General features: G+C 40.6%; 8 protein-coding genes across 8 annotated transcripts; 5 read left to right on the forward strand and 3 right to left on the reverse strand.

The window, feature by feature from the left end:
* BMR1_03g04785 (conserved Plasmodium protein, unknown function) lies at positions 279 to 5,174 on the forward strand (the record flags this gene model as incomplete). Its single annotated transcript, XM_012794111.1, has 2 exons — positions 279 to 5,093; positions 5,115 to 5,174. The coding sequence occupies 2 exons, from the start codon at positions 279 to 281 to the stop codon at positions 5,172 to 5,174; spliced, it is 4,875 nt and encodes a 1,624-aa protein (XP_012649565.1).
* A 341-nt stretch (positions 5,175 to 5,515) lies between these two features.
* BMR1_03g04790 (transporter, putative) lies at positions 5,516 to 8,930 on the reverse strand (the record flags this gene model as incomplete). The annotated part of the gene is made up of 5 exons (XM_021482310.1): positions 5,516 to 6,558; positions 6,580 to 6,783; positions 6,879 to 7,122; positions 7,407 to 7,594; positions 7,859 to 8,930. The coding sequence occupies 5 exons, from the start codon at positions 8,928 to 8,930 to the stop codon at positions 5,516 to 5,518; spliced, it is 2,751 nt and encodes a 916-aa protein (XP_021338843.1).
* An 18-nt stretch (positions 8,931 to 8,948) lies between these two features.
* BMR1_03g04795 (protein transport protein SEC61 subunit gamma and related proteins) lies at positions 8,949 to 9,194 on the forward strand (the record flags this gene model as incomplete). The annotated part of the gene is made up of 1 exon (XM_012794113.1): positions 8,949 to 9,194. One exon carries the CDS (start codon positions 8,949 to 8,951, stop codon positions 9,192 to 9,194), a length of 246 nt encoding a protein of 81 aa, XP_012649567.1.
* BMR1_03g04800 (large subunit ribosomal protein L37Ae) lies at positions 9,761 to 10,087 on the forward strand (the record flags this gene model as incomplete). The annotated part of the gene is made up of 3 exons (XM_012794114.1): positions 9,761 to 9,781; positions 9,803 to 9,913; positions 9,935 to 10,087. The coding sequence occupies 3 exons, from the start codon at positions 9,761 to 9,763 to the stop codon at positions 10,085 to 10,087; spliced, it is 285 nt and encodes a 94-aa protein (XP_012649568.1).
* BMR1_03g04805 (hypothetical protein) lies at positions 10,259 to 10,921 on the reverse strand (the record flags this gene model as incomplete). Its single annotated transcript, XM_021482311.1, has 2 exons — positions 10,259 to 10,477; positions 10,571 to 10,921. 2 exons carry the CDS (start codon positions 10,919 to 10,921, stop codon positions 10,259 to 10,261), a joined length of 570 nt encoding a protein of 189 aa, XP_021338844.1.
* On the forward strand, positions 11,165 to 12,908 carry BMR1_03g04810 (ATP-dependent RNA helicase UAP56/SUB2; the record flags this gene model as incomplete). The annotated part of the gene is made up of 3 exons (XM_012794116.1): positions 11,165 to 12,165; positions 12,584 to 12,728; positions 12,750 to 12,908. 3 exons carry the CDS (start codon positions 11,165 to 11,167, stop codon positions 12,906 to 12,908), a joined length of 1,305 nt encoding a protein of 434 aa, XP_012649570.1.
* Positions 13,237 to 15,444, reverse strand: BMR1_03g04815 (monocarboxylate transporter, putative; the record flags this gene model as incomplete). Its single annotated transcript, XM_021482312.1, has 9 exons — positions 13,237 to 13,401; positions 13,480 to 13,641; positions 13,807 to 13,953; positions 13,975 to 14,253; positions 14,274 to 14,477; positions 14,942 to 15,038; positions 15,059 to 15,317; positions 15,339 to 15,411; positions 15,436 to 15,444. The coding sequence occupies 9 exons, from the start codon at positions 15,442 to 15,444 to the stop codon at positions 13,237 to 13,239; spliced, it is 1,395 nt and encodes a 464-aa protein (XP_021338845.1).
* On the forward strand, positions 15,595 to 19,557 carry BMR1_03g04820 (ATP13A1; the record flags this gene model as incomplete). Its single annotated transcript, XM_012794118.1, has 1 exon — positions 15,595 to 19,557. The coding sequence occupies one exon, from the start codon at positions 15,595 to 15,597 to the stop codon at positions 19,555 to 19,557; it is 3,963 nt and encodes a 1,320-aa protein (XP_012649572.1).

The following is a 19,635-nucleotide window of genomic DNA, read 5'->3' on the forward strand; positions in this document are numbered from 1 at the left end:
GGTGTAGGTATTCATTTCCTTAATTGTGTAAAATTTCGTTTAAATTTTCGAATTTTAATATATTAAAACATCTTGTCTCATTGAATATAAACTTTACAAAAATGTGTAGTACACTTCATTAGGAATGTGATAATATGCTATTACTGCCGTATTCCCCTCTATTTAACACAGCGCAACTCTTCATAATCACTTATAATTAGTTATATTCACCCTCATTCATTTAAATTGACCCAGATAGTCACCATTATTACTCAAAAACATTCATAAATAGCTGTAAAATGGGCGGTTCCAGTGATAGCCATAGTGAAGATTATTATCAATCTGAAAGTGTTTCAGATTCATCTGAAACACTTTCAGATGGTGGTGAAGATTACGAAACATTCCTATTCGGCAAGACCGTAAAGCCCACCTACATTGAAAGGGAGGAAGAACTTCAAAAGGAGGAAATCCCTGAATTTAATGATGATTTGTACAGCAATAATTTGATCGGACAATATGATCGAATGGGCGAGATCAGATCAACTCTTGAGAGTGAGGTCATGATCCTTATCAGTTCACTGATTATTAGGGAATCTCTTGACATTTCATCCCAAAACATATACAACCCACAAATTAATCGAAATATCAATAATAAAGCCCAAAACAGTCAAGATAAAAAGAGTACTTCCCCAAAATCAAGCACTCAGGAACGAATCAAAAGTGCAGCCGCTAGCATAACCTATACACTACTAAAAAACATATCCAACACCACTGGAAATGCGCCAATAGGCCGATTTAACTCAGTTATGTCCACCTCATCCCAAGTAAACACAACTACTCATCTAATTAACGTAACTTCTGTTTCTCCTCAGGCAATAGATTCGCTTCGAGATTTATCATCACTTTTACAGAGAGAAAGGGGTAACATTTATCACGAGTGCGATGGCATAATCCTATCTCAACACCCGCGCTTTGCAACAATGTACATCCTAGAGAATCGAATTGTGGAAACACACTTGTTGCCCCTATTAGAAGTTATTGAAAAGACTTTCGATGAGGCAAATCAAAGAACTATTGTGGGAGAGATCCTTGGTATATTAAACCAATTATTTACCCCCCCTGCTAAGGAATGGCTGGAGCATTGGCAGGGGGTTGATAGGCAGATTAAGAAAAGGGGACATCCTCCAGAAGTTTCAAATCACCCAGAATTTATGAAACAGCTGGACATAACGTATAAGTATGCAAATGGTCTAGCGCATCTAAAGCGATCTCTCAATCAAACATTTTACAACTCCCTAGTGCATTTGAGGCTTGAAATTCAAAACTGGCGCTACAATGGCTACAGGAATGACCAAAGAAAGAGGGAGGTTGAGCAAATGAAGCTCAGGCAAGCAGAACTGCTTCAACTAAGGGATACAATTATAAATGAATCTCAAAAAAACGAAATGGATGTCGATTCATCAGACGGTGATGGCGATGAGGACGCTAATAAATATACGCAGAAGGGACGTCTAAAAAAGAACAAGGCAAGAACAAATCGAATAAATGTTGAGCTTTTAGAGGTGCAAAAGGAGTTGTTAAAGGATGCAGATGAGGTTCGTAATGCGGGCTTGCGCGCCGATATCCAATCAAATTTGATACGAAATTTTGTATACAATCTGATCAAATTGAATTACGGCATATCAGCCTCCGAGTACATTGCCCCCCTTGTAATGATATGTGACAACGAACATGTCACATTATTGGACATTTTTATGCAGGAATTCCTGGAGATATTCCAAAGCCCATCTGTGCAAATGGGACTGAGCGATTACACAGGCGCTAGGGTTTCTTACATCCATCCGGATATGAGGGCCAAACTTTGGGAATTTTTGCGGTTGATTCACGTGATAATGATGGCTATACCAGATTCAATGGATTTGAATATCTCCAGAATTAGCGACTCTAGTGCCCAAAGCTCGAATTTGAGAGAGATCAATAGCAATGTCAATTGGATAAATCCAAGGGCTGCTAGGATACAGATGGCCAAACTACGCCAGGCAAATAAGCAAACGAGGCATTATAGGTACTGTAGCCTAAAGCACACGATCAAAGTACTACCTTTTGAGCCTTTGTTTTATGCACAATATTCTATTTCCCCTCCCACAAAAACCACAACTAAGAGAATGTTAGAGAAGATACGTTCATTTGTAGGGGTAGACGAAGATTTTGATCTAATACACAAGTTACAACCTGCTCATACAATGAAGAAAGACCACGACAATGGCGATGAAAATGAGAGAGAATTGCTGCTCTATAACTTGGGAACAGTAATGAATGCGCTATCATATGATTTACTGCGTGATGCGGGGGATGATTATTCTCAAGATAATGACTGGAAAATACTGGTATCAGTTCACATTTGGGTTGTTGAGCACTACGCCAGCTTGTTTACCGAGATTAACAAAAGGAGAGAGAAAGAGAATTTAACGCTGCTACTAAGTGAATATATGTTAGTGAGCTTGAAATCATTTATTGGCCAACACTCCACTCTCACATCCAAATTATTACCGGAATTATTTTCGCGATTGCAAAAAAATGGCACTTTGACAGTTAAAAATGCAGAGTCATTCTACCTGATATTCAGACTAATTAGCGCAGACCTACATTTAATAAGGTTGCATAGTGGAAATAGCAATTCCAATGTTCTACAGATTTGTAGAGATGCTGTTGGTAGATATTTAGGCAACAAGCTGGTCAGACGCATTTTCTGGGTGCTAAGCAAGTGGAAGCCCATAACAGGCGTGGAGTTGATCACCAGCGCCTTGCACTTGTTTAAATTACTAAAGCAACTAATAGGTACGTTAGGTTACGTTGAATACTCTCCTATTGCAAACATATCATTAGGGGATAGGTTGGATATTTACGATGACATTAGTGATGATGAAGTTGTGGGTCTTAAGAAGGTTACCCTTGACAATTTATACCATAAAGATCATAGGCAGCTTCGATGCGGTAAAATTATTGCCTCTTTAATTGGGTTACTTAGCTATTCAGTGAACCCACTGACAAATGACTTGATAATCCGTTACTTGGAGGAGGCACTGGCACATGGCCATCATGCCATTTGCTGGGATCTACCTTCAATGCAATCACTGTACCGTATAGTTGCTTCTGACTCCATATGGGCTAATCCACAGACTCGTTGGGTGGGTCAATTTGCCTTTGACATTGTGGAGTCTTTCTTCCTAAAGTGGAACAGAGGGAACTTGTTTTTGCCCCTCGAGCTCTGGTTTTTCAAGAACAAGCGGCAAAGCAGTGCCTATTCGCCAACGTCTCCAATGCATTTGCAGTCTTTGCTAAAGTCTTACGGTGAAGATACGATTGATTTTGAGATATCAAGGCACCTGAAATACAAACTTAGCGATGTAACGAGTGGTAAATATGCCACTGCTGCGGTGGTAAACGAGGCAATTGGTTCTGCTATTGAGGTTTTCGAGGGCAGTGGTGATTTGGGTACCTTCAAGACCTTATATTCAAATAAGCTGCCCACGTACAGTGACTACAGCATCAGATCTATATCGCAATACATTTCCCTTACTAACTTGCCTGCCTCTTCCGCTGGTGCCAGTAGCGTGCCTATGAAGTTGATATTAGGCAATCACACGAGATATTTCACAGGGGACGTCTCAGGAAATGTTTATTCGGTCACTGTTAGTGAACGTGTGTTATCGTCATTAAAGGTTCTACATATGAACGTAATTGAGGCCATTGAAATAGCTGAAATACAAAGTGGTGCAGTTATGGATGAAATGGCTAACTTGATTGAAATTCCCAATCTATCAGAGTTTAAAGATGGGCTTAGTGATAGCTTAGACGATGATATGACAATTTGGGATGCTATAGTATCAAAATTGGGTCTCAAGCTTGTAACTTTTGATAGTGCTGCTGTCAGTGGTTCTGGCATTGATAATGTAATAAAGATGTACTCTTTTGGAGTGCATACCTCGCTAATAAAGGATAGGTTTGATCAAATGGCGACATCCACACGGCAATTTACCTGCAATACTGTCGAATTTGGCGGTCAAACTATACTAGATATTGCTGCTGATACATTTGAAAAAGTTGGCTATGATCTTCTTAAGCGGTTAATAGACAAGGCAGCAATAGCCGCTGAGTCGTTGGTACGCTATCTTCAAATGGGACAGAATGAAGATAATGTGACAATCCCCTTCACCGCCAGTGAAATGCAGTTAGCTAGCAACGGCCAGCTTAAGCCCCTAATGGATGCTTTGGGCATTGTCAAGTTTGACTTGAAGCACATGGTGCCGTACCAAATATTAAGACTCAAAAATATATTAGACGGTTTGCCAGTACAAGTGGATGAGATACTTTCACTGTCAATGATTGTACAATACATATTTAAATTTGGCCAGAATGATTACTTTGAAAAGTGCTACGAGAAAATAATCGAATGGGATGATCGCGATCTCATTATTGAATTCAATACGTCTGGCAGAAAATCCAGCAAGGTCGAAGAATTTTTCCGCGTCCTATCTCTAGCATTATGTGCCAATTGTTACACTGACAAGATAGTTCTGCCTAGTATATCCAAAAAATGGGCCAAGAAAGTAATCACTTTCATGAATATGGCAATCGAGGATTTTACAGAGGCGGAGATCTTGGCCCGTATCAGGGAATGGAGAATGGCGGTCGCTAACGGCTACAATCCGCTAACGGCGGTTGGTGGAATTGGTAGCTTATGGAATGTACAGGAAATAGACGGGGAAAAATATGACTCGGACTTTGAATTGGATGGCATGAATCCAACCCCTCCTAGTGGCTTGTTTGCCAGTGAGGGTAGGAAAGTAGTTTCAGATGATGATAACTCGCCATATTTGGGTCGTACCATTAGTCGTCGTGCAAGTGTTTCGGCTGGAGATTTGCCCGATGATATCACTCGACCTTATACTGACATTGATACTCTTGATGGAGTTGACGAAGATGCCATTTTACAAGCCCACATGCACTCCCCCAGTTTCAATTTAGATGCCGTTGACAAGCGATTAAAAATGTCTCAGCTAGAATACATTAGATTGCTGCACCAGAATTCTCTCAACATGGCTAGAGCAGGGGTAAGTTACCGTGTCACTTAGAAACTGAAATCAGAGTCAAAATACAAAATTTTACAAATGCTAAACTCTTACAAATGTTAAATGAATCTAATGAGTTTCTAGGCCATTTTTTAGTTTTCTCTCTCAATAATCATCACCGATCGTTTTTATTCACTGAATTAATGCGTATTTGGCTCCAATGTGACCCAAAGGTACAAAGATAGGGTAGGGTAATCATTGGTTGGAATGTGTGGAGGATTCTCCAGTAGTCAGAGCAAATATGGTTACAGTATTTTTGCCACGGCCATTCAGGACCAGCTAGCCTCCCGTAAATAAGGCAATCATAGGGGCCAACGTATAATTAGCAACGATAGAAGCGAGTTTCGCAACCAAAAAACGAATATTGTACAAAAATTAACTTGTTATGTCCGTAGTTACATATATTAAAAGAATTCTTTAAACAGTGACCTGGGCAGCAGCCCATGTAACCAACTGTATGTGTAGAGAGACGAGGGCAAATTTTGCAATGTGACTTCACTCTTTGGCTTGAATAGTTTGTTCAAAATATATCCCGCTATAATTATTAAAATGCATATGCCCCAAACAATAAGTGCGATAATCTTCCACTTTGAGGGCACTATCTCTATCTGGCTGGCCAAATCCTCCTTGTTAATCAACTCCTCCACAATGTCTGCAAAAGTATTGGAAAGCATGCAAGGTCCTAACCATTTAATGCAAATTGACCAAAAAACAGTTGCAGGTAAAAATCCCGCTTTGACACTAGGTGATATGCGCTTCATCATCGCCCGCATCACTTCTATGTTGCCCAAGAATAACCAGTATAATACACTAGCAGTGTTAAGTTTTCTGGTCCTTTTGATATACACAGTGGCAATGGCCGATGCCAATACAATTGATAATAAACGTACGAGCCACCAAATAAGAAATGGTACCGTTTCGTTAAACATTTCGCAAAAGGTAGCCAAAATGTTTCCAGCCCAAAACAGAAAATTGAACAACAAAACACCAATCGCGCCCACCTGCTCCGCTTGTTCTCTATAGCCATAAACCCAGCCAATCATCAAAGAAGTTATCAGTACCATGGACACCCTACCCAAATCTCCCAGTGCAATCTCCAAAAACCACACGATATACTTGCCGTTGGTGTTACCTAAGGGGTATGATATACCCATTAAAGCCACGCATAGTATAGCACTCAAGATTCTTCTGTCGATACGAGATAATGAATAATTACCAATAACCACGCCTTGCAGTGTAAGAATGATAACTTCAATTTGCACAGCAAGAGCAGAGCAAATTAGTATGAAACAGCATCCAAAATAGAGCATACATAGGGTACGCTCTGTATTTTCTGCAATTTGAAATCCCAGCGGTAGCAAAACGTAACTACAATCCTGCTCCAGCATCCAGGCTATATCTTCTGGTTCGCTTCCGAGGACGATAGAATAGTAGCCAACCAGACCGACTAAGTAACCATATAACTCACTGGCTGAAGAAAATAGCAGAGAATTTATATATACATGACCAATTCCTATACCGATGGATTCTGCCGACATATCATAACCCAGGCGTGACTTTGATGCGATAGTCGAGTAGACGCCACTACCAATGGCAAATTCGTAGATGCAGCATCTCAAACTCTGGGTCCAAATTCTAGACTTGGTGAACAGGAAGTTCCATTTCCAGTCGCCTGAATTAGTTAAGTGCGATCTATTCTTTGATAATCCCAAGGAATTATCAAAGCCCCAATACAACATTAATTATAACAAAAATGCCGTTGCTTACCCATGGTAGCTTTGAAGTATTCAAAGGCTCCATCTAGTTGCATAGTGGTGATGAGTTGGATATGTCCCAGGAACCAGATAAGAATCACGATAAATGCAGCGGCGAAGGTGAAGCTGGTTAGACCAAGGAGTTGGAATGTTCCGGCAATTGCATAAGTTGCGGTGATTGCATAGGCAAGTTGGGGATCTAGAGCTGCAGAGTTTATATCTTGGCTGTGGAACCGCTCTTTGTACGCCACGTACGCCTGAATAAGACACTGAATATAATGAAAACGTAAAATCCACTGATTATACACTTTCCAAAATGTTATACACACTCTACGGTCTGTAAATAACGATGTAACAAGCCATTAGAACTGCTGGTAGACAATAGCAATAAGAAACTTATCAAATTTTCCTCGGGAGGAAAAATCACAACCTCTAGTGATGATAGTGAAACCAGTTATATTAAATAAATATATTATCTAACATTTAAACTAATTTTAAAAACAACAAACTTGTGCATTTTATATTTCACATAGTAACCTACTTTACCCAGCGTCGATGGACTACACAAATTTTCCGTTACATTGAAGTGGCAAATTGGCTTGAATCTCATGCACTCAAATTTGTCATCCAAAAATGACTTACAAAGCCTGACCTCTTCTTCGGTCAACTTCCAAGGCACACGTGACTTTAGTACGTCGATAAAATACAACATATATTCGGCGCAGGATCCTATGTCATAACATATATTATAGTGAACAATACAATAGTGCATTCAACAACCCACTACTAATACCAGACAAATTTTCATGTATGCAAGAAATTCGCGCTTATGAATGATGGATAGGATGAGTAGATTCAAACAAACAATATGTATGCGGTATGTACAAATATAGCTGTGTATACAGAATTGATGAAACGGTAAAAGCTTTAAACCCATACATTGACATTATGTATAAGTAATGTATGGATATGAAACAATAGTCCGTGACTCACGTCCACTAGATATACAACCAGATATGATGCAAAAGATGACAATCACCGTGCCCAAGCCGCCCAGCCCTGGCACCAATCTATTGTAAATAATAGGCGGTCCCTCCCTTATTAGCTGCCCCGAAAGCAGTTCAAAAGATAGCATAGGCTGCACTACAATAAAATAGCTTATGAAATAGGGAATGATAAATACAATTGATCCCCAAAAATGAGATAATCTCCATATAGTCTCGATGCTTCCCACGCTCAGTGCAACTATAAAGCATAAAATGAAGAGTGATGAGTTATTGTGCCAATAGCCACGTTGCTTTTGTTTGATCAGCCAGGACACCACCGACGGCGATAGATTCTTTATCACAATTGGACTCTCTAAAACGTCAGAAACGGCCGATATTTCGCTTGGAGATTCCCCATCTAAGATCAGCTTGGATATCGCATTCTTAGGATCACTTCTATCTTGCGATCGTATATTCGTCAGTGCACCACTTGCTGCACCGCTAGTTGCTATTGGCAAAGGCAATTCGCCCCCTTCGTCAAGTCGCTGCAGTTCCTTGTACGCCTCGCGATATACTTCTTCACGTTGCAAATTCCTAGTCCGATTTCCTCCTTCATCGGCATGTCGAAAGACCAGTTCACGATACTGTGGTGTGTTGGAGAAGTTTATTGCAGAGTTAAAAAGGATTGAACGCATATGTTGTCGGCTTTCTACGTTACTATAGTGTGGAGGGGAAGGGGAGGATATTCGATCCCCCGAGCTCAAGGGAATGCTCGGGCTCATCCACCCAGGAGCTGGGCTGATCGGCAACTCGCGCAGACTCATATCTCTATGTATATTTATAGAATTATTTGTCATATTTAGAGAATTAGTCGTGCAACCTAATGGAGTGCCAAGGCTTTGTGTGTTTGGCCTGGCACTGAGTGTGTTCGAGGGAGATGGATAGAGGTAGTCGGGGTTTTGGCCCCCTCCGTTAGCCATTAATCGCGGTCTAGGCGCCAAATATTTGTTATCATAAGTGGAATTGAACTTGGGTTGATATGGCCGTGCGTGTACAATGGGAGTGTCGTGCCGTGCCATCCCCCCACGCCAGTAAGTATGAAATTGAACTTGCCCCTGTTTCTGAGGGATACCAGTAATCCTTTTGGTTACTTCTGTGTCAACATTGAGGAGTTTTTTATGGACAGTACGAGGCTTGTGCGAAAATGTACCAAACCCAACAAAAAAGAATACCAGGCCATAATGTATGCATGCTCACTGGGTTTTCTTACCATGGGTTTCATCGGCTATTTTGTCAAACTCTTTTTCATCCCTGTTAGTAATATTCTAGTTGGTATGGGTTAACAGCATGCACACATTTTCTAATTTTACGACAATTGTGATCACACCCTTCACGCACGCTGTAGCCTAGTTCACGCATATAATCTGAGCACGTAGGGTCAGTCTATAGTGCCGAATTTTACATAATAAGTAAAATTTTTATTTTAAAGTTCTAAATTATTCCTTAAAATATCTCTTATGTACTTCTAATGGGTGGGCCCTGCAATACCCCAATAAGCACGAAGAGAAACTATTAAAATTTTTATACTCTAACTCTAAGACACCCGAGTAATCGTCGTGTCTAAATTAGTCCATTTGCACGATAAAAATCATTTTCCAGACATCAATTGACATATTCGCCAATGTAGCAACGGTCATTAAAAATTACATAATTTCCATAATAATCACTGCTACAATATATATTTTTATAAATGACTTAGTAATGGAACTGAGGAAATAATTTTTTCTAAAATAATAGTGATTAGACAGTGAGTATTAGTGTACTGAGTTCTGTTCCCCATAACTTACAACATTTATACTCCACAACTTTTTGCGTTGCCACCTGCAAGAATCAGCGTCCTGTAGGAATAATGGCCAAACGAACGAAAAAGGTAAATAATTTAGTGATATAGGTCGGCTTGACCGGCAAATATGGCGTGCGTTATGGAGCTTCATTGCGTAAACAAATGAAGAAGATTGAACTGCAGCAACATGCGAAATACATGTGCCCTTTCTGTTGCAAAGTAATTTTTAGCTATATTTAGAATTCTATAAAGTGGAAGGCAGTGGGAATCTGGTATTGCAAGAGCTGTAATATGAAGATCGCGGGGGGCGCCTGGTCTATCACTACCCCCGCAGCCAATGCCGTTAAGTCAACCATAGTAAGGTTGAACAAGCAAAGGCTGGAGTCGGCGTAACTAACTATTTTCTACTTCTCTGGAAATAACCATTCCATAAATTTTATTGGTCGCGCAAATCATGCCACAACTAAGTAATCGTCAACATAAGCAACGTGCCTAATTTAAATCAAACTAATGAACTGTGATGTAGTACTCTATTGGTATGTTACAAAAAGTTAAAAGGCGTTACTAGTGTAGATAACCCCAAACCACGATGTTGTTAATGAATGTCAGTTTGGCTTTACCCAAATTTTCTTGGATAAATAGTATTAAGCTGGTCACACGCTGAAATTTGGACCCCTTAAGGGTGGCCCGGTCAATGAGATTTTTATCAGTGATTATGGTTTGATCGCCAATGGGAGTATTATCCACCTCAGAAAAATCAAACTCTGGTAGATCACCGTACACCTTCGTGAGCTAGTGATTTATAAGAAAAAAAAATTCGGCTATAAAAATATTTGGCTCTAACAGGCCCATTTTATAGTATACAAATAAACTTACTTGGATAATTTTTGGAGGTAAACAATCAGCTATGTCAGGTGGCATCTGAGAATTGATTGTGAGGGCAAAAACCTTTGTAGGCTGCTTAAAAAATATCTTTACTATCATCTGATGGTCCACATCAGACACTACGGCACTGGCTGAACTTAGGGAGTTTACTAGAACATGTTCTAGTGACCCATATGAAGGACTAGCATTTAAGATCGTGGATTGTACAAGATCTACCCCGTTAGTTTCACGGCAAATGTCAATAGGCTCCCTTGGTGTATGTTCCTTTTGTTGTAAATATTTCATTAGCTGATGTTTGCGCATCTTTTCGGTATTGATGGCCTCGTTCCCAACCTTTGCCATCGCAGCTCTGAATATAACACTAATATTCAATAAAGTATCGAGTTAACTAGTTTATAAGATATACGTAACGATGTAAAAAATGTGTAAAGGTGCATAAGTTACATTACAAATACCTGGGCATCGGGTATGGGGTCGTAAACTTATATATTATATATATAGGTTTGATTTCTACTGCCTTACTAATAGCAAACCTAGATTCTACCCAGTTTCCATTGTTAATTAATAGTTTAAAATATAACAGGGATGGCAGACATGAACGAGGAATTGGTTGATTATGAAGAGGAGCAGGGGACGTTGCCCACGAGACAAGTCATTAAGTCGGCCACCGGCGGAGATGGCATGATTGGCCGTGGAAGTTACGTTGCAATTCATGCCTCTGGTTTTAGGGATTTCTTCCTCAAACCGGAACTCCTGAGGGCTATCGGAGATGCCGGCTTTGAGCACCCTTCGGAAGTCCAACATGAAACAATTCCTCATGCGATCACTGGCGTGGATATTTTATGCCAAGCGAAATCAGGAATGGGTAAAACAGCAGTGTTTGTGTTATCTGTATTACAACAAATCAACGCACCGGATCAGCCCACAGATTCCACCAGTGGTGTTGTCTGTTTGGGCATATCTCACACCCGAGAGCTTGCCTATCAAATCAAAAATGAATTTGATCGTTTTGGAAAATATATCAAAAATGTCAAATGCGAAGTTGTTTATGGGGGCATTCCTATTCAAAAAAATATATCAATGCTTAAAGATCCATCAACTTGTCCACACGTACTGGTAGGAACTCCAGGGCGTATTCTAGCTCTGATAAAAGGGAGATACCTAAATACAGACAAGATCCAGCATTTTGTGTTAGACGAGTGCGATAAGTGTCTAGAAAAGTTGGACATGAGGAAAGATGTTCAAAATATATTCATTTCCACACCTAAGAAGAAACAAGTCATGTTCTTTTCTGCCACTATGACGCCTGAGATCAAAGCCGTTTGCAAGAAATTTATGCAATCACCTGTGGAAGTATTTGTTGATAACGAGTCAAAACTTACGCTACACGGACTGTTACAGTACTATGTGAAGTTACAGGAATCGGATAAAAATAGGAAATTGAACGATCTATTGGATGCACTAGAATTTAACCAAGTTATTATCTTTGTGAAATCTGTTTCCAGGGCGCAAATATTAGATAACTTGCTTACAGAGTGTAACTTCCCGAGTATCGCCATACATGCGGGATTGGAGCAGGCCGAAAGGTAGGCAAAACACTTTATTATTTATATACACGATTTTAAGGAATATTTAAAGTCCAATAACAATAGTTCCACTAATCAGTTTGTCCATATTTGTATCCTAATATCATTTTCCTATGGCTTTCACATAATTTCTCACCTTTTACATATTGAATACATGTTTATAATTTATATGTTTGCGCGTAATGCATAATCTAATTTTTGAATATTACAATCACTATTGATTTTTTACAATGGTATTATGTTAAAATCTTGTATTTTAGAGAATGCTCAAATTTTTGCTTAAAAAAATGTCAAACTGTTTATTGTATAACATTCCACAAGGCGCTATGCAATATTATTATATAACTTGGATTGGAGAAGTTTTAAAAGTGTAAAATTTTGAAAAAAAATGTTTTTTTCAGTTTTAAAGTTAACATAGAATTACCCGATACAATCAATTCAAGAATTTTGACAAGCGCATTATGGTAGCAACTGATTTATTTGGCAGGGGCATAGATATCGAGAGGGTTAATATAGTAATCAACTACGATATGCCAGATTCCACTGATTCCTACCTGCACCGAGTGCGTTAAATTGTTATATAGGTTGGCCGCGCTGGTAGATTTGGCACTAAAGGCTTAGCTATAACTTTTGTGTCCACAGATGAAGACTTGGCATCGTTACAGAGTGTACAGACGAGATTTGAGGTTACAATTTCAGAAATGCCATCATCAATAGACTCTTCGTTATACCTAAACCAGTAAACTGGCTTTTAGCTTTGCCGTACTCAATCACAAACTAATCGTATTTGAAACTTTTTCAATTTTCTAAATTTTGTCTAGTATTTACAACAATAACACTAGTCAACCAACCACTGGCGTATTTTAAATGCAATTGTTAACGTGGATCGAACCCACATTATAACGAATGTCTACAAACGCAGCTGGCTACCGTATGATTTAATCTATACTAGCCCGTCGCAATATCCGTCACTATTGCGAGATGGGTGGGGCAAAATGTGAAAAAAAAAAAATTAACTTCTACATTTAGATACCAAGAGTCAAGTAAGTATTTGCCGTGCAATTGGGTATGCTAAATTGTTTTGAAGACTAGAAGTGAGGCGATACTCATTAAGGCGGTGACAAAGGGCATCAAGTCGATGGTGTATAGAGTGCCTACAAGAAAGGTCAACAAAGCCGTTAATATTCCAGCAAATGCCCGTGTAGTTGAAAGGAGTCCAAAGGCTGGTGCAAAGTTCTAAATAAGGGCATTGTTTATATTCCATAAAATAATGTAGATGTGCAATATTTCAATTATCATACTAGATAAACGCACCTTGGATCCAAAGATATCAGATGTTGCCAAAGGTGTAAGTGTATAACATCCGGAATGTGCAAAGTAGACCATCGTAATCCACAACCCATATGCATATAGATTGAACATAAGTCCTTCCTTGAAAGTCGAGCATAACACGACGACCATCATTATTATTGAGCACTATATTAGAGATTGGAAATGTCCAACATTTTTGAATGTAATTTTGATGTATTATACATTAATATATTCAAAAGTGTATTAAAATATGTTGTGTAGCAGAACAAATTGATATATGGATTGTGCCAAACTATGTGTAGATTTGTTAGAATATTTGAATTGACTAACCCAAGACATCCTCCAACCATATTTATCAGAAACTATGCCCCAAAAAACTCTACCAACCAGGCTGGCCACGGCACAGGATAGGGCAATATTAGATACCTGCCCGTCATTTATCTTATATTTACCAATCCCAAGTATCTTCCAATAAGACTAGATCACTCATGAACATACGTGGGCAATAATGACAGATTGCCAACTCAGTAGCATGGATAAATATATCTTGTAGAATTTGACACTGGAAAGTAGATCATAGACTGTCAATGGTTTGGACAAGTCGCTTCTAATCAGTTTGTCCTCGTCGCCATCCTTGACGATTTTAGTTAACGGGCCACAGGTGGATAGATTTCCAAAGAAATCATTTATTGGTTTTATATACTTATCCAGTACTGATTCCTTATCCCAAATGTTGTGTTCGTAGGCGGCGCGGCCAATTTTATTGGCTCCATAATACTATTTTAAAAATAGCCTACTTGGACAAGCCCAATAATTATGGCTTCTATGATGAACAAAGAAGGTAAATGCGAAAGCATTCCCATGTCCTCAATGCTAGATTCTATATGCTCGAAATTGTCCTCGAAGTGTACCTCCTTTAGGCCGGGATTCATCCACATAAGTTGCATCGGGGTGAAGAATATGGCACTCAATCCGCCGCCCAAGTGTATGTATCCGCAAGACTGTATTATCCGTATCATTAAATGTTAATGATGGCAAAACTATTAAAGCCATATGCCAGCACACACTAATCAAGCTAATTTGAAGGACTGTTAAGTTAAGCAAAAGGTTTGATATGATAATAATGGAATTAAATGATTGTGACCCTGAACAATGGCATAAATTTTGATATTATTGTGAAATGATGTTAAAATTTTTAATTTAGACGGTACAGAAATTTAATGTCATATCATGCGATAAAATAGATGTGATTTTCGTTAATCTTTACGTATAATGCGTGTATGGTATGTAATATTTAAGAAATAATAAGAACGATGAGTGCAGGTGATGTATTTAAAAGTTATTAATATTAAATCGCTAGAATAATATGTACAAGAGTTGTAAATATTGTGCTATTTAATTCAATTGGTACATATTTAGAGAGAAATTTTTCAAAAGAGCGCTTAATATATATATATATACTTACATAACCCTCCTTCTTCCGGTTGCACTTTACCGCAATGCTCATGGGAACGGGATAACAAATTCCTGATCCTAGACCGCACAGTATAGAATAAGACATCCTAGATATCGTGTTATGTACGTGAAAAAAAACATACTGGACACTGTCCAGTAGGAAATGATGTATCCGACCATCATCAGAAAGGTGCCAGCTAGTATCGTATCTCGGGGTCCAATATTTTGTTCTAGGTGGCAGCCCATTACGGCAGCAAAGCTTTGGACTATCACCATTATAGAGTAGATGAGTATGCAGTGTTTATAGGCAGCCCTGTGGTCCTGGCCAAAAACCCTCATATAATTAATAACATAAATGCAAATGTTGCCAAAGGTATTCAAAGAACCTGTATGGTTTGGACAATTACCTAAGCCGAAATACGTTGCAAACCCGCCCTTTATGACATTATTGTTGAATGGAGTATCAGTTTTACTCCGTATCTAAGTCATAAGTATGATGAATACCTCTTCCATTGGAGATTCTACTAGTAGAGTGCAACAAGGTGAGGGAAATTAGAGAAGAAGATGTGGATCAGAGGAGTAGTTTCTATTTAGGGGGAATTAGAGGCGTGAAGAATAAGGGAAGAAGCCTGTGTATGTTGGTGGGGTGTGCTAGGTGAAAGCATGTACGGCAAATCGCAGCCTCCGCTGAAGATGAAGGCTTGCCGTTTAAAGCGAGGCAGCGGGGTTGCTTTGCTACTTATGAAGGGCTACATAGTTTGCATCACACTACTCTACATTTTCATATTCAGATCGGCATCGTGCGGCATATTTTCGCATCTCAGTAATACAAGTTCTTCCAGCATCGCCAGTCCCATCCAATTGGATTTGGAAAGCACCTCTGGTTCGGTCCAGAAAATTGAAGACGAGTTGACCGTTAATGAATCGTCCAACGTCCTTTCCCCCGATTTTAGTAGTAATAAGGGGGATTACGTATCTAATAGTGACAAAGATTTATCACAAGACATTGCAATCCTGGACAGCGGAAGCTCTAGAAGAAATTTTTTAGGGCTGGTACTGGATTCTGGGCATTCACTAGTACACCAAAGTGCGGCACTAAAGCTGATAATTGTCCTAACTATTTTGGCAGTATTGGATTTGTTTTTGATAATTTTAGCGCACTATTCGCACTATGTCAAGGCGTTTTTGTTCTTCAAGTTGTCGAGCCATAGGCCAGGTTCGAAAAAGCACCTGGAGTTTATAGTCAGGCGGGCCACGCATATGCTGGTTTCGTCGAAGCATGCAAAGGCATCAAGGCTAGTGGAGTTAAACAAGAGCAGTTACATGATAAATTTTGTATATCATGATGATAATTGGATTTTTAACTCTTCCAACGGTTTGTTTGAGCCGCTCGGTCACTTTGAGCTGTCAAACTACAAATGCTGGAATGGGCTGATAAACATTAAGGACTATATGTTGCCTAATACGCTGGGCGAGATTTACGAGATGGCTGAGAATATTTTGAACAATAAATCTCTGTCCAATACCACGAAGCGGAGATCGATTGAAGAGAGCTGTTACCCTAAAGCCAAGGCGGAATTCAATGTAAATGTGGATGTTTTAGTGGACATTAACAGGTCGAAATATGGGCAAAATGACTACCAAATTCCAAAGCGTGACTTTTTCCAGATGCTACTCAAGGCCGTCCTGTCGCCATTTTTTATCACTCAGATTTTCAGCGTCGTTCTTTGGATGCTCGATGACTACTGGTATTACGGGCTGCTTTCATTATTTGGCATATTTTCTATAGAGATCCAAATGATACTAAAGCGTATCCGGGAGTATGACCGTATTAATTCAATGCGTCTTAATCCCCTGTCGGTTTACGTGTATAGGAATCTGTCTTGGACATTGATATCATCATTGGATTTGTTGCCAGGTGATATATACATATTGCCATTTAAGTCTAATTCATTGAGGGCGAATGCTGTGTCCAAAATGTCTCGTATTGTTCCATATATGGAGGCCCCTCCCCTCATAGTGCCTGCAGACACGCTACTTTTGCAGGGTTACGCCATTTGTGACGAATCGATTCTGACGGGGGAGTCGATTCCGCAGATTAAAGTAGCGCTGCCTGAGGATGAATCTCCATACATTTCCGATTCCAAATTTTTCATGGATAACTTAAACAAGCAGCACATGCTATACGCCGGAACAAGGGTGGTACTGGTCAAATGTGACCAGAAATCATTTAAGAAGCGTAAGACACCAATCCTTGGATGCGTGGGAGTGGTAACTAAGACGGGATTTTACACCTGCCAGGGTAAGCTTGTGAAGTCTTTATTGCACACGGGAGATAATATTGAGCCTGGTACAGTGAATACGTGGCTGTTTATCGGATTGTTACTGATAGCGGCCATAGTGGCGTGCTGGACTGTGGTAGATCATTATACCTCACCCCGTTATAAGGGAGTTGCTAGCGTGTATAAATTAGTGTTGATGTGTTCGCATATAATAACATATGTTATACCTGCTGAGTTTCCTATAACCCTTTCCCTTTCTGTGACTATTTCGATTGCCCAGCTTTACAGGCTGGGCATTTATTGTAGCGAGCCATCCCGGCTTCCATTCGGGGGTTCAATTGACATTTGTTCTTTCGACAAGACAGGAACACTTACCAGTGACCAGATGCGGCTGTTGGGCATTTTTGGCTTGGAAGAGAGAGACGCCCGTATAAAAGAGGATGAGATGCTGAACTGTTTGGATTCTAGTTATGTATTGGGCCCTCGTTTGCCATTTATCACAGCCGCAGTGATAGGCGGCTGCAACTCACTGGTGAAGGTTAATGATGGGATTGTGGGCGATCCAATGGAGAAGGAAGCCTTCAACGCCCTAAACTGGAACATAGTATCCCAAGATAACGTTGAACTCGAAATCGGGGGGAAGCATGAGAGGCTGAGCATAATAAAGAGGTTTCCATTTGCATCCCACCTTCAGAGAATGACATGTGTTGTGCACCACTCTGGATATGGCCAAGAATGGTCCACTGAAGGCAGGCATTCCGCCGCTCCTGCGTCCGCCCCAAGCCAGGGATACCTTGTATTGACAAAGGGCTCCCCGGAAGTGATAAAGGAGATGTTGAACGTATGCCCTCCAACCTATGTGGAGTCTTTCAAGTACTTTACCAGACGCGGATACCGGGTCCTGGCCATGGCTGCCAAGTGGCTTCCCAATCAGTCTCTCCCCAGCGAAGAGTCCAATCAGAGGGAAATTCTCGAGAGCAAGTTGGACTTTGCTGGGTTCCTGGTTATGGAATGTCCCATGAAGCCCAGCTCAAAGGTTGCCATGGAGATTTTACGTGCCTCAAGCCACAGGCTGATAATGATAACAGGAGACAACCCCCTCACTGCTTGCCACGTAGCTGCGCAATCTAAGCTCGTCGTTTTCCAGGGTGTCGAACCAGGCCTGGTTGATTTTGCGATCCTGCAGAGCACTGAGCCACTGGAATGGACGAGGAGGGATGGATCATTTATCCAGCGCTTTGAGGATTCAGATATTGGCAGGCTCGCGCAAAAGTACGTGCTATGTGTGCTGGGAGCAGCCCTCCAATCCGTTATCAAGCAGTTTCCCTACCACACGATCGACTTGATAAAGTATTCAACAATATTTGCTCGTTTTTCCCCGCAGCAAAAGGCCTTTTGCATATCAACGCTGAAGAGGCTGAGTCACACAGTGCTAATGTGTGGAGATGGAACCAACGATATGGCGGCGCTGAAGGCAGCCCACATAGGCGTTTCACTTTTTGGCAGGGAGTGTTCGAGCAGTTTTCCATCGAGCGATGCGCTTTGTGATGACTTTAGCATAAGCACGATGCAGGATTTTGACGAAATGCCGCAAATCAAGCTGGGTGAGGCTTCAATTGCCTCTCCGTTCACCTACATAGGCAATGACGTTAGGTGCATCCCCCTGCTGATTTCTAGCGGGAGATGCGCCCTGTCGACGGCGAATATGCTCTACAAGTTGATGGCCATTAACTCTCTCATGACCGCTATCTCAGTCTCAATTCTCGCGATTGACGGGGTGCAGTTTGGGGATATACAATCTGCCATTACTTCCTTCTTCTACACGTACATGGTGGTCATTGTCTCCAAGGCGCCAGCCGCAAAGAAGCTTGGGCAAAGGAGGCCGGAGCATTCTATCTTCACTCCGTTCAACTTGATAACCTTGTGCCTGCAGATTCTCGTTCACTGGGGCATCCTCTTTAGGGTTTGGGACATGGCAAAACTCTGCAGGGACCCATCATACGTGCCGGACTTGGACGCGCCGTTCGAGGCGAATGTGGTGAACACGAGTATTTATTACATATCATTTGCCATGAACATATCTATGTTTGTTTGTAACTACCAGGGGCATCCCTTTATACAGCCGCTCCTCTACAATAAGACTCTCTACCTATCTCTGTCATCGGGATTTGCATTTCTCACGGTGCTCATTTTTGAAATCATACCTCCCATCAACGACTGGCTCTCGCTGGTCAGGCTGAGCAGATTTGGCTTAGTGTGGAATGTTTTTTCTCTTTCTATCCTGGATATCGCATTGCCCGCCGCTGTTTGCTGGATCATCAAGCTCCTCTACTATAACGTATAGTGCAAGTGTAGCGTCTCATGGTAATACTTTCTTGCCCGTTTGTCGGTGGCAAGAGCGAGCATTGAACAGTTTTTATGT

Source organism: Babesia microti, chromosome III (assembly GCF_000691945.2).
Source record: "Babesia microti strain RI chromosome III, complete genome".
Classification (NCBI taxonomy): Eukaryota; Apicomplexa; class Aconoidasida; order Piroplasmida; family Babesiidae; genus Babesia; species Babesia microti.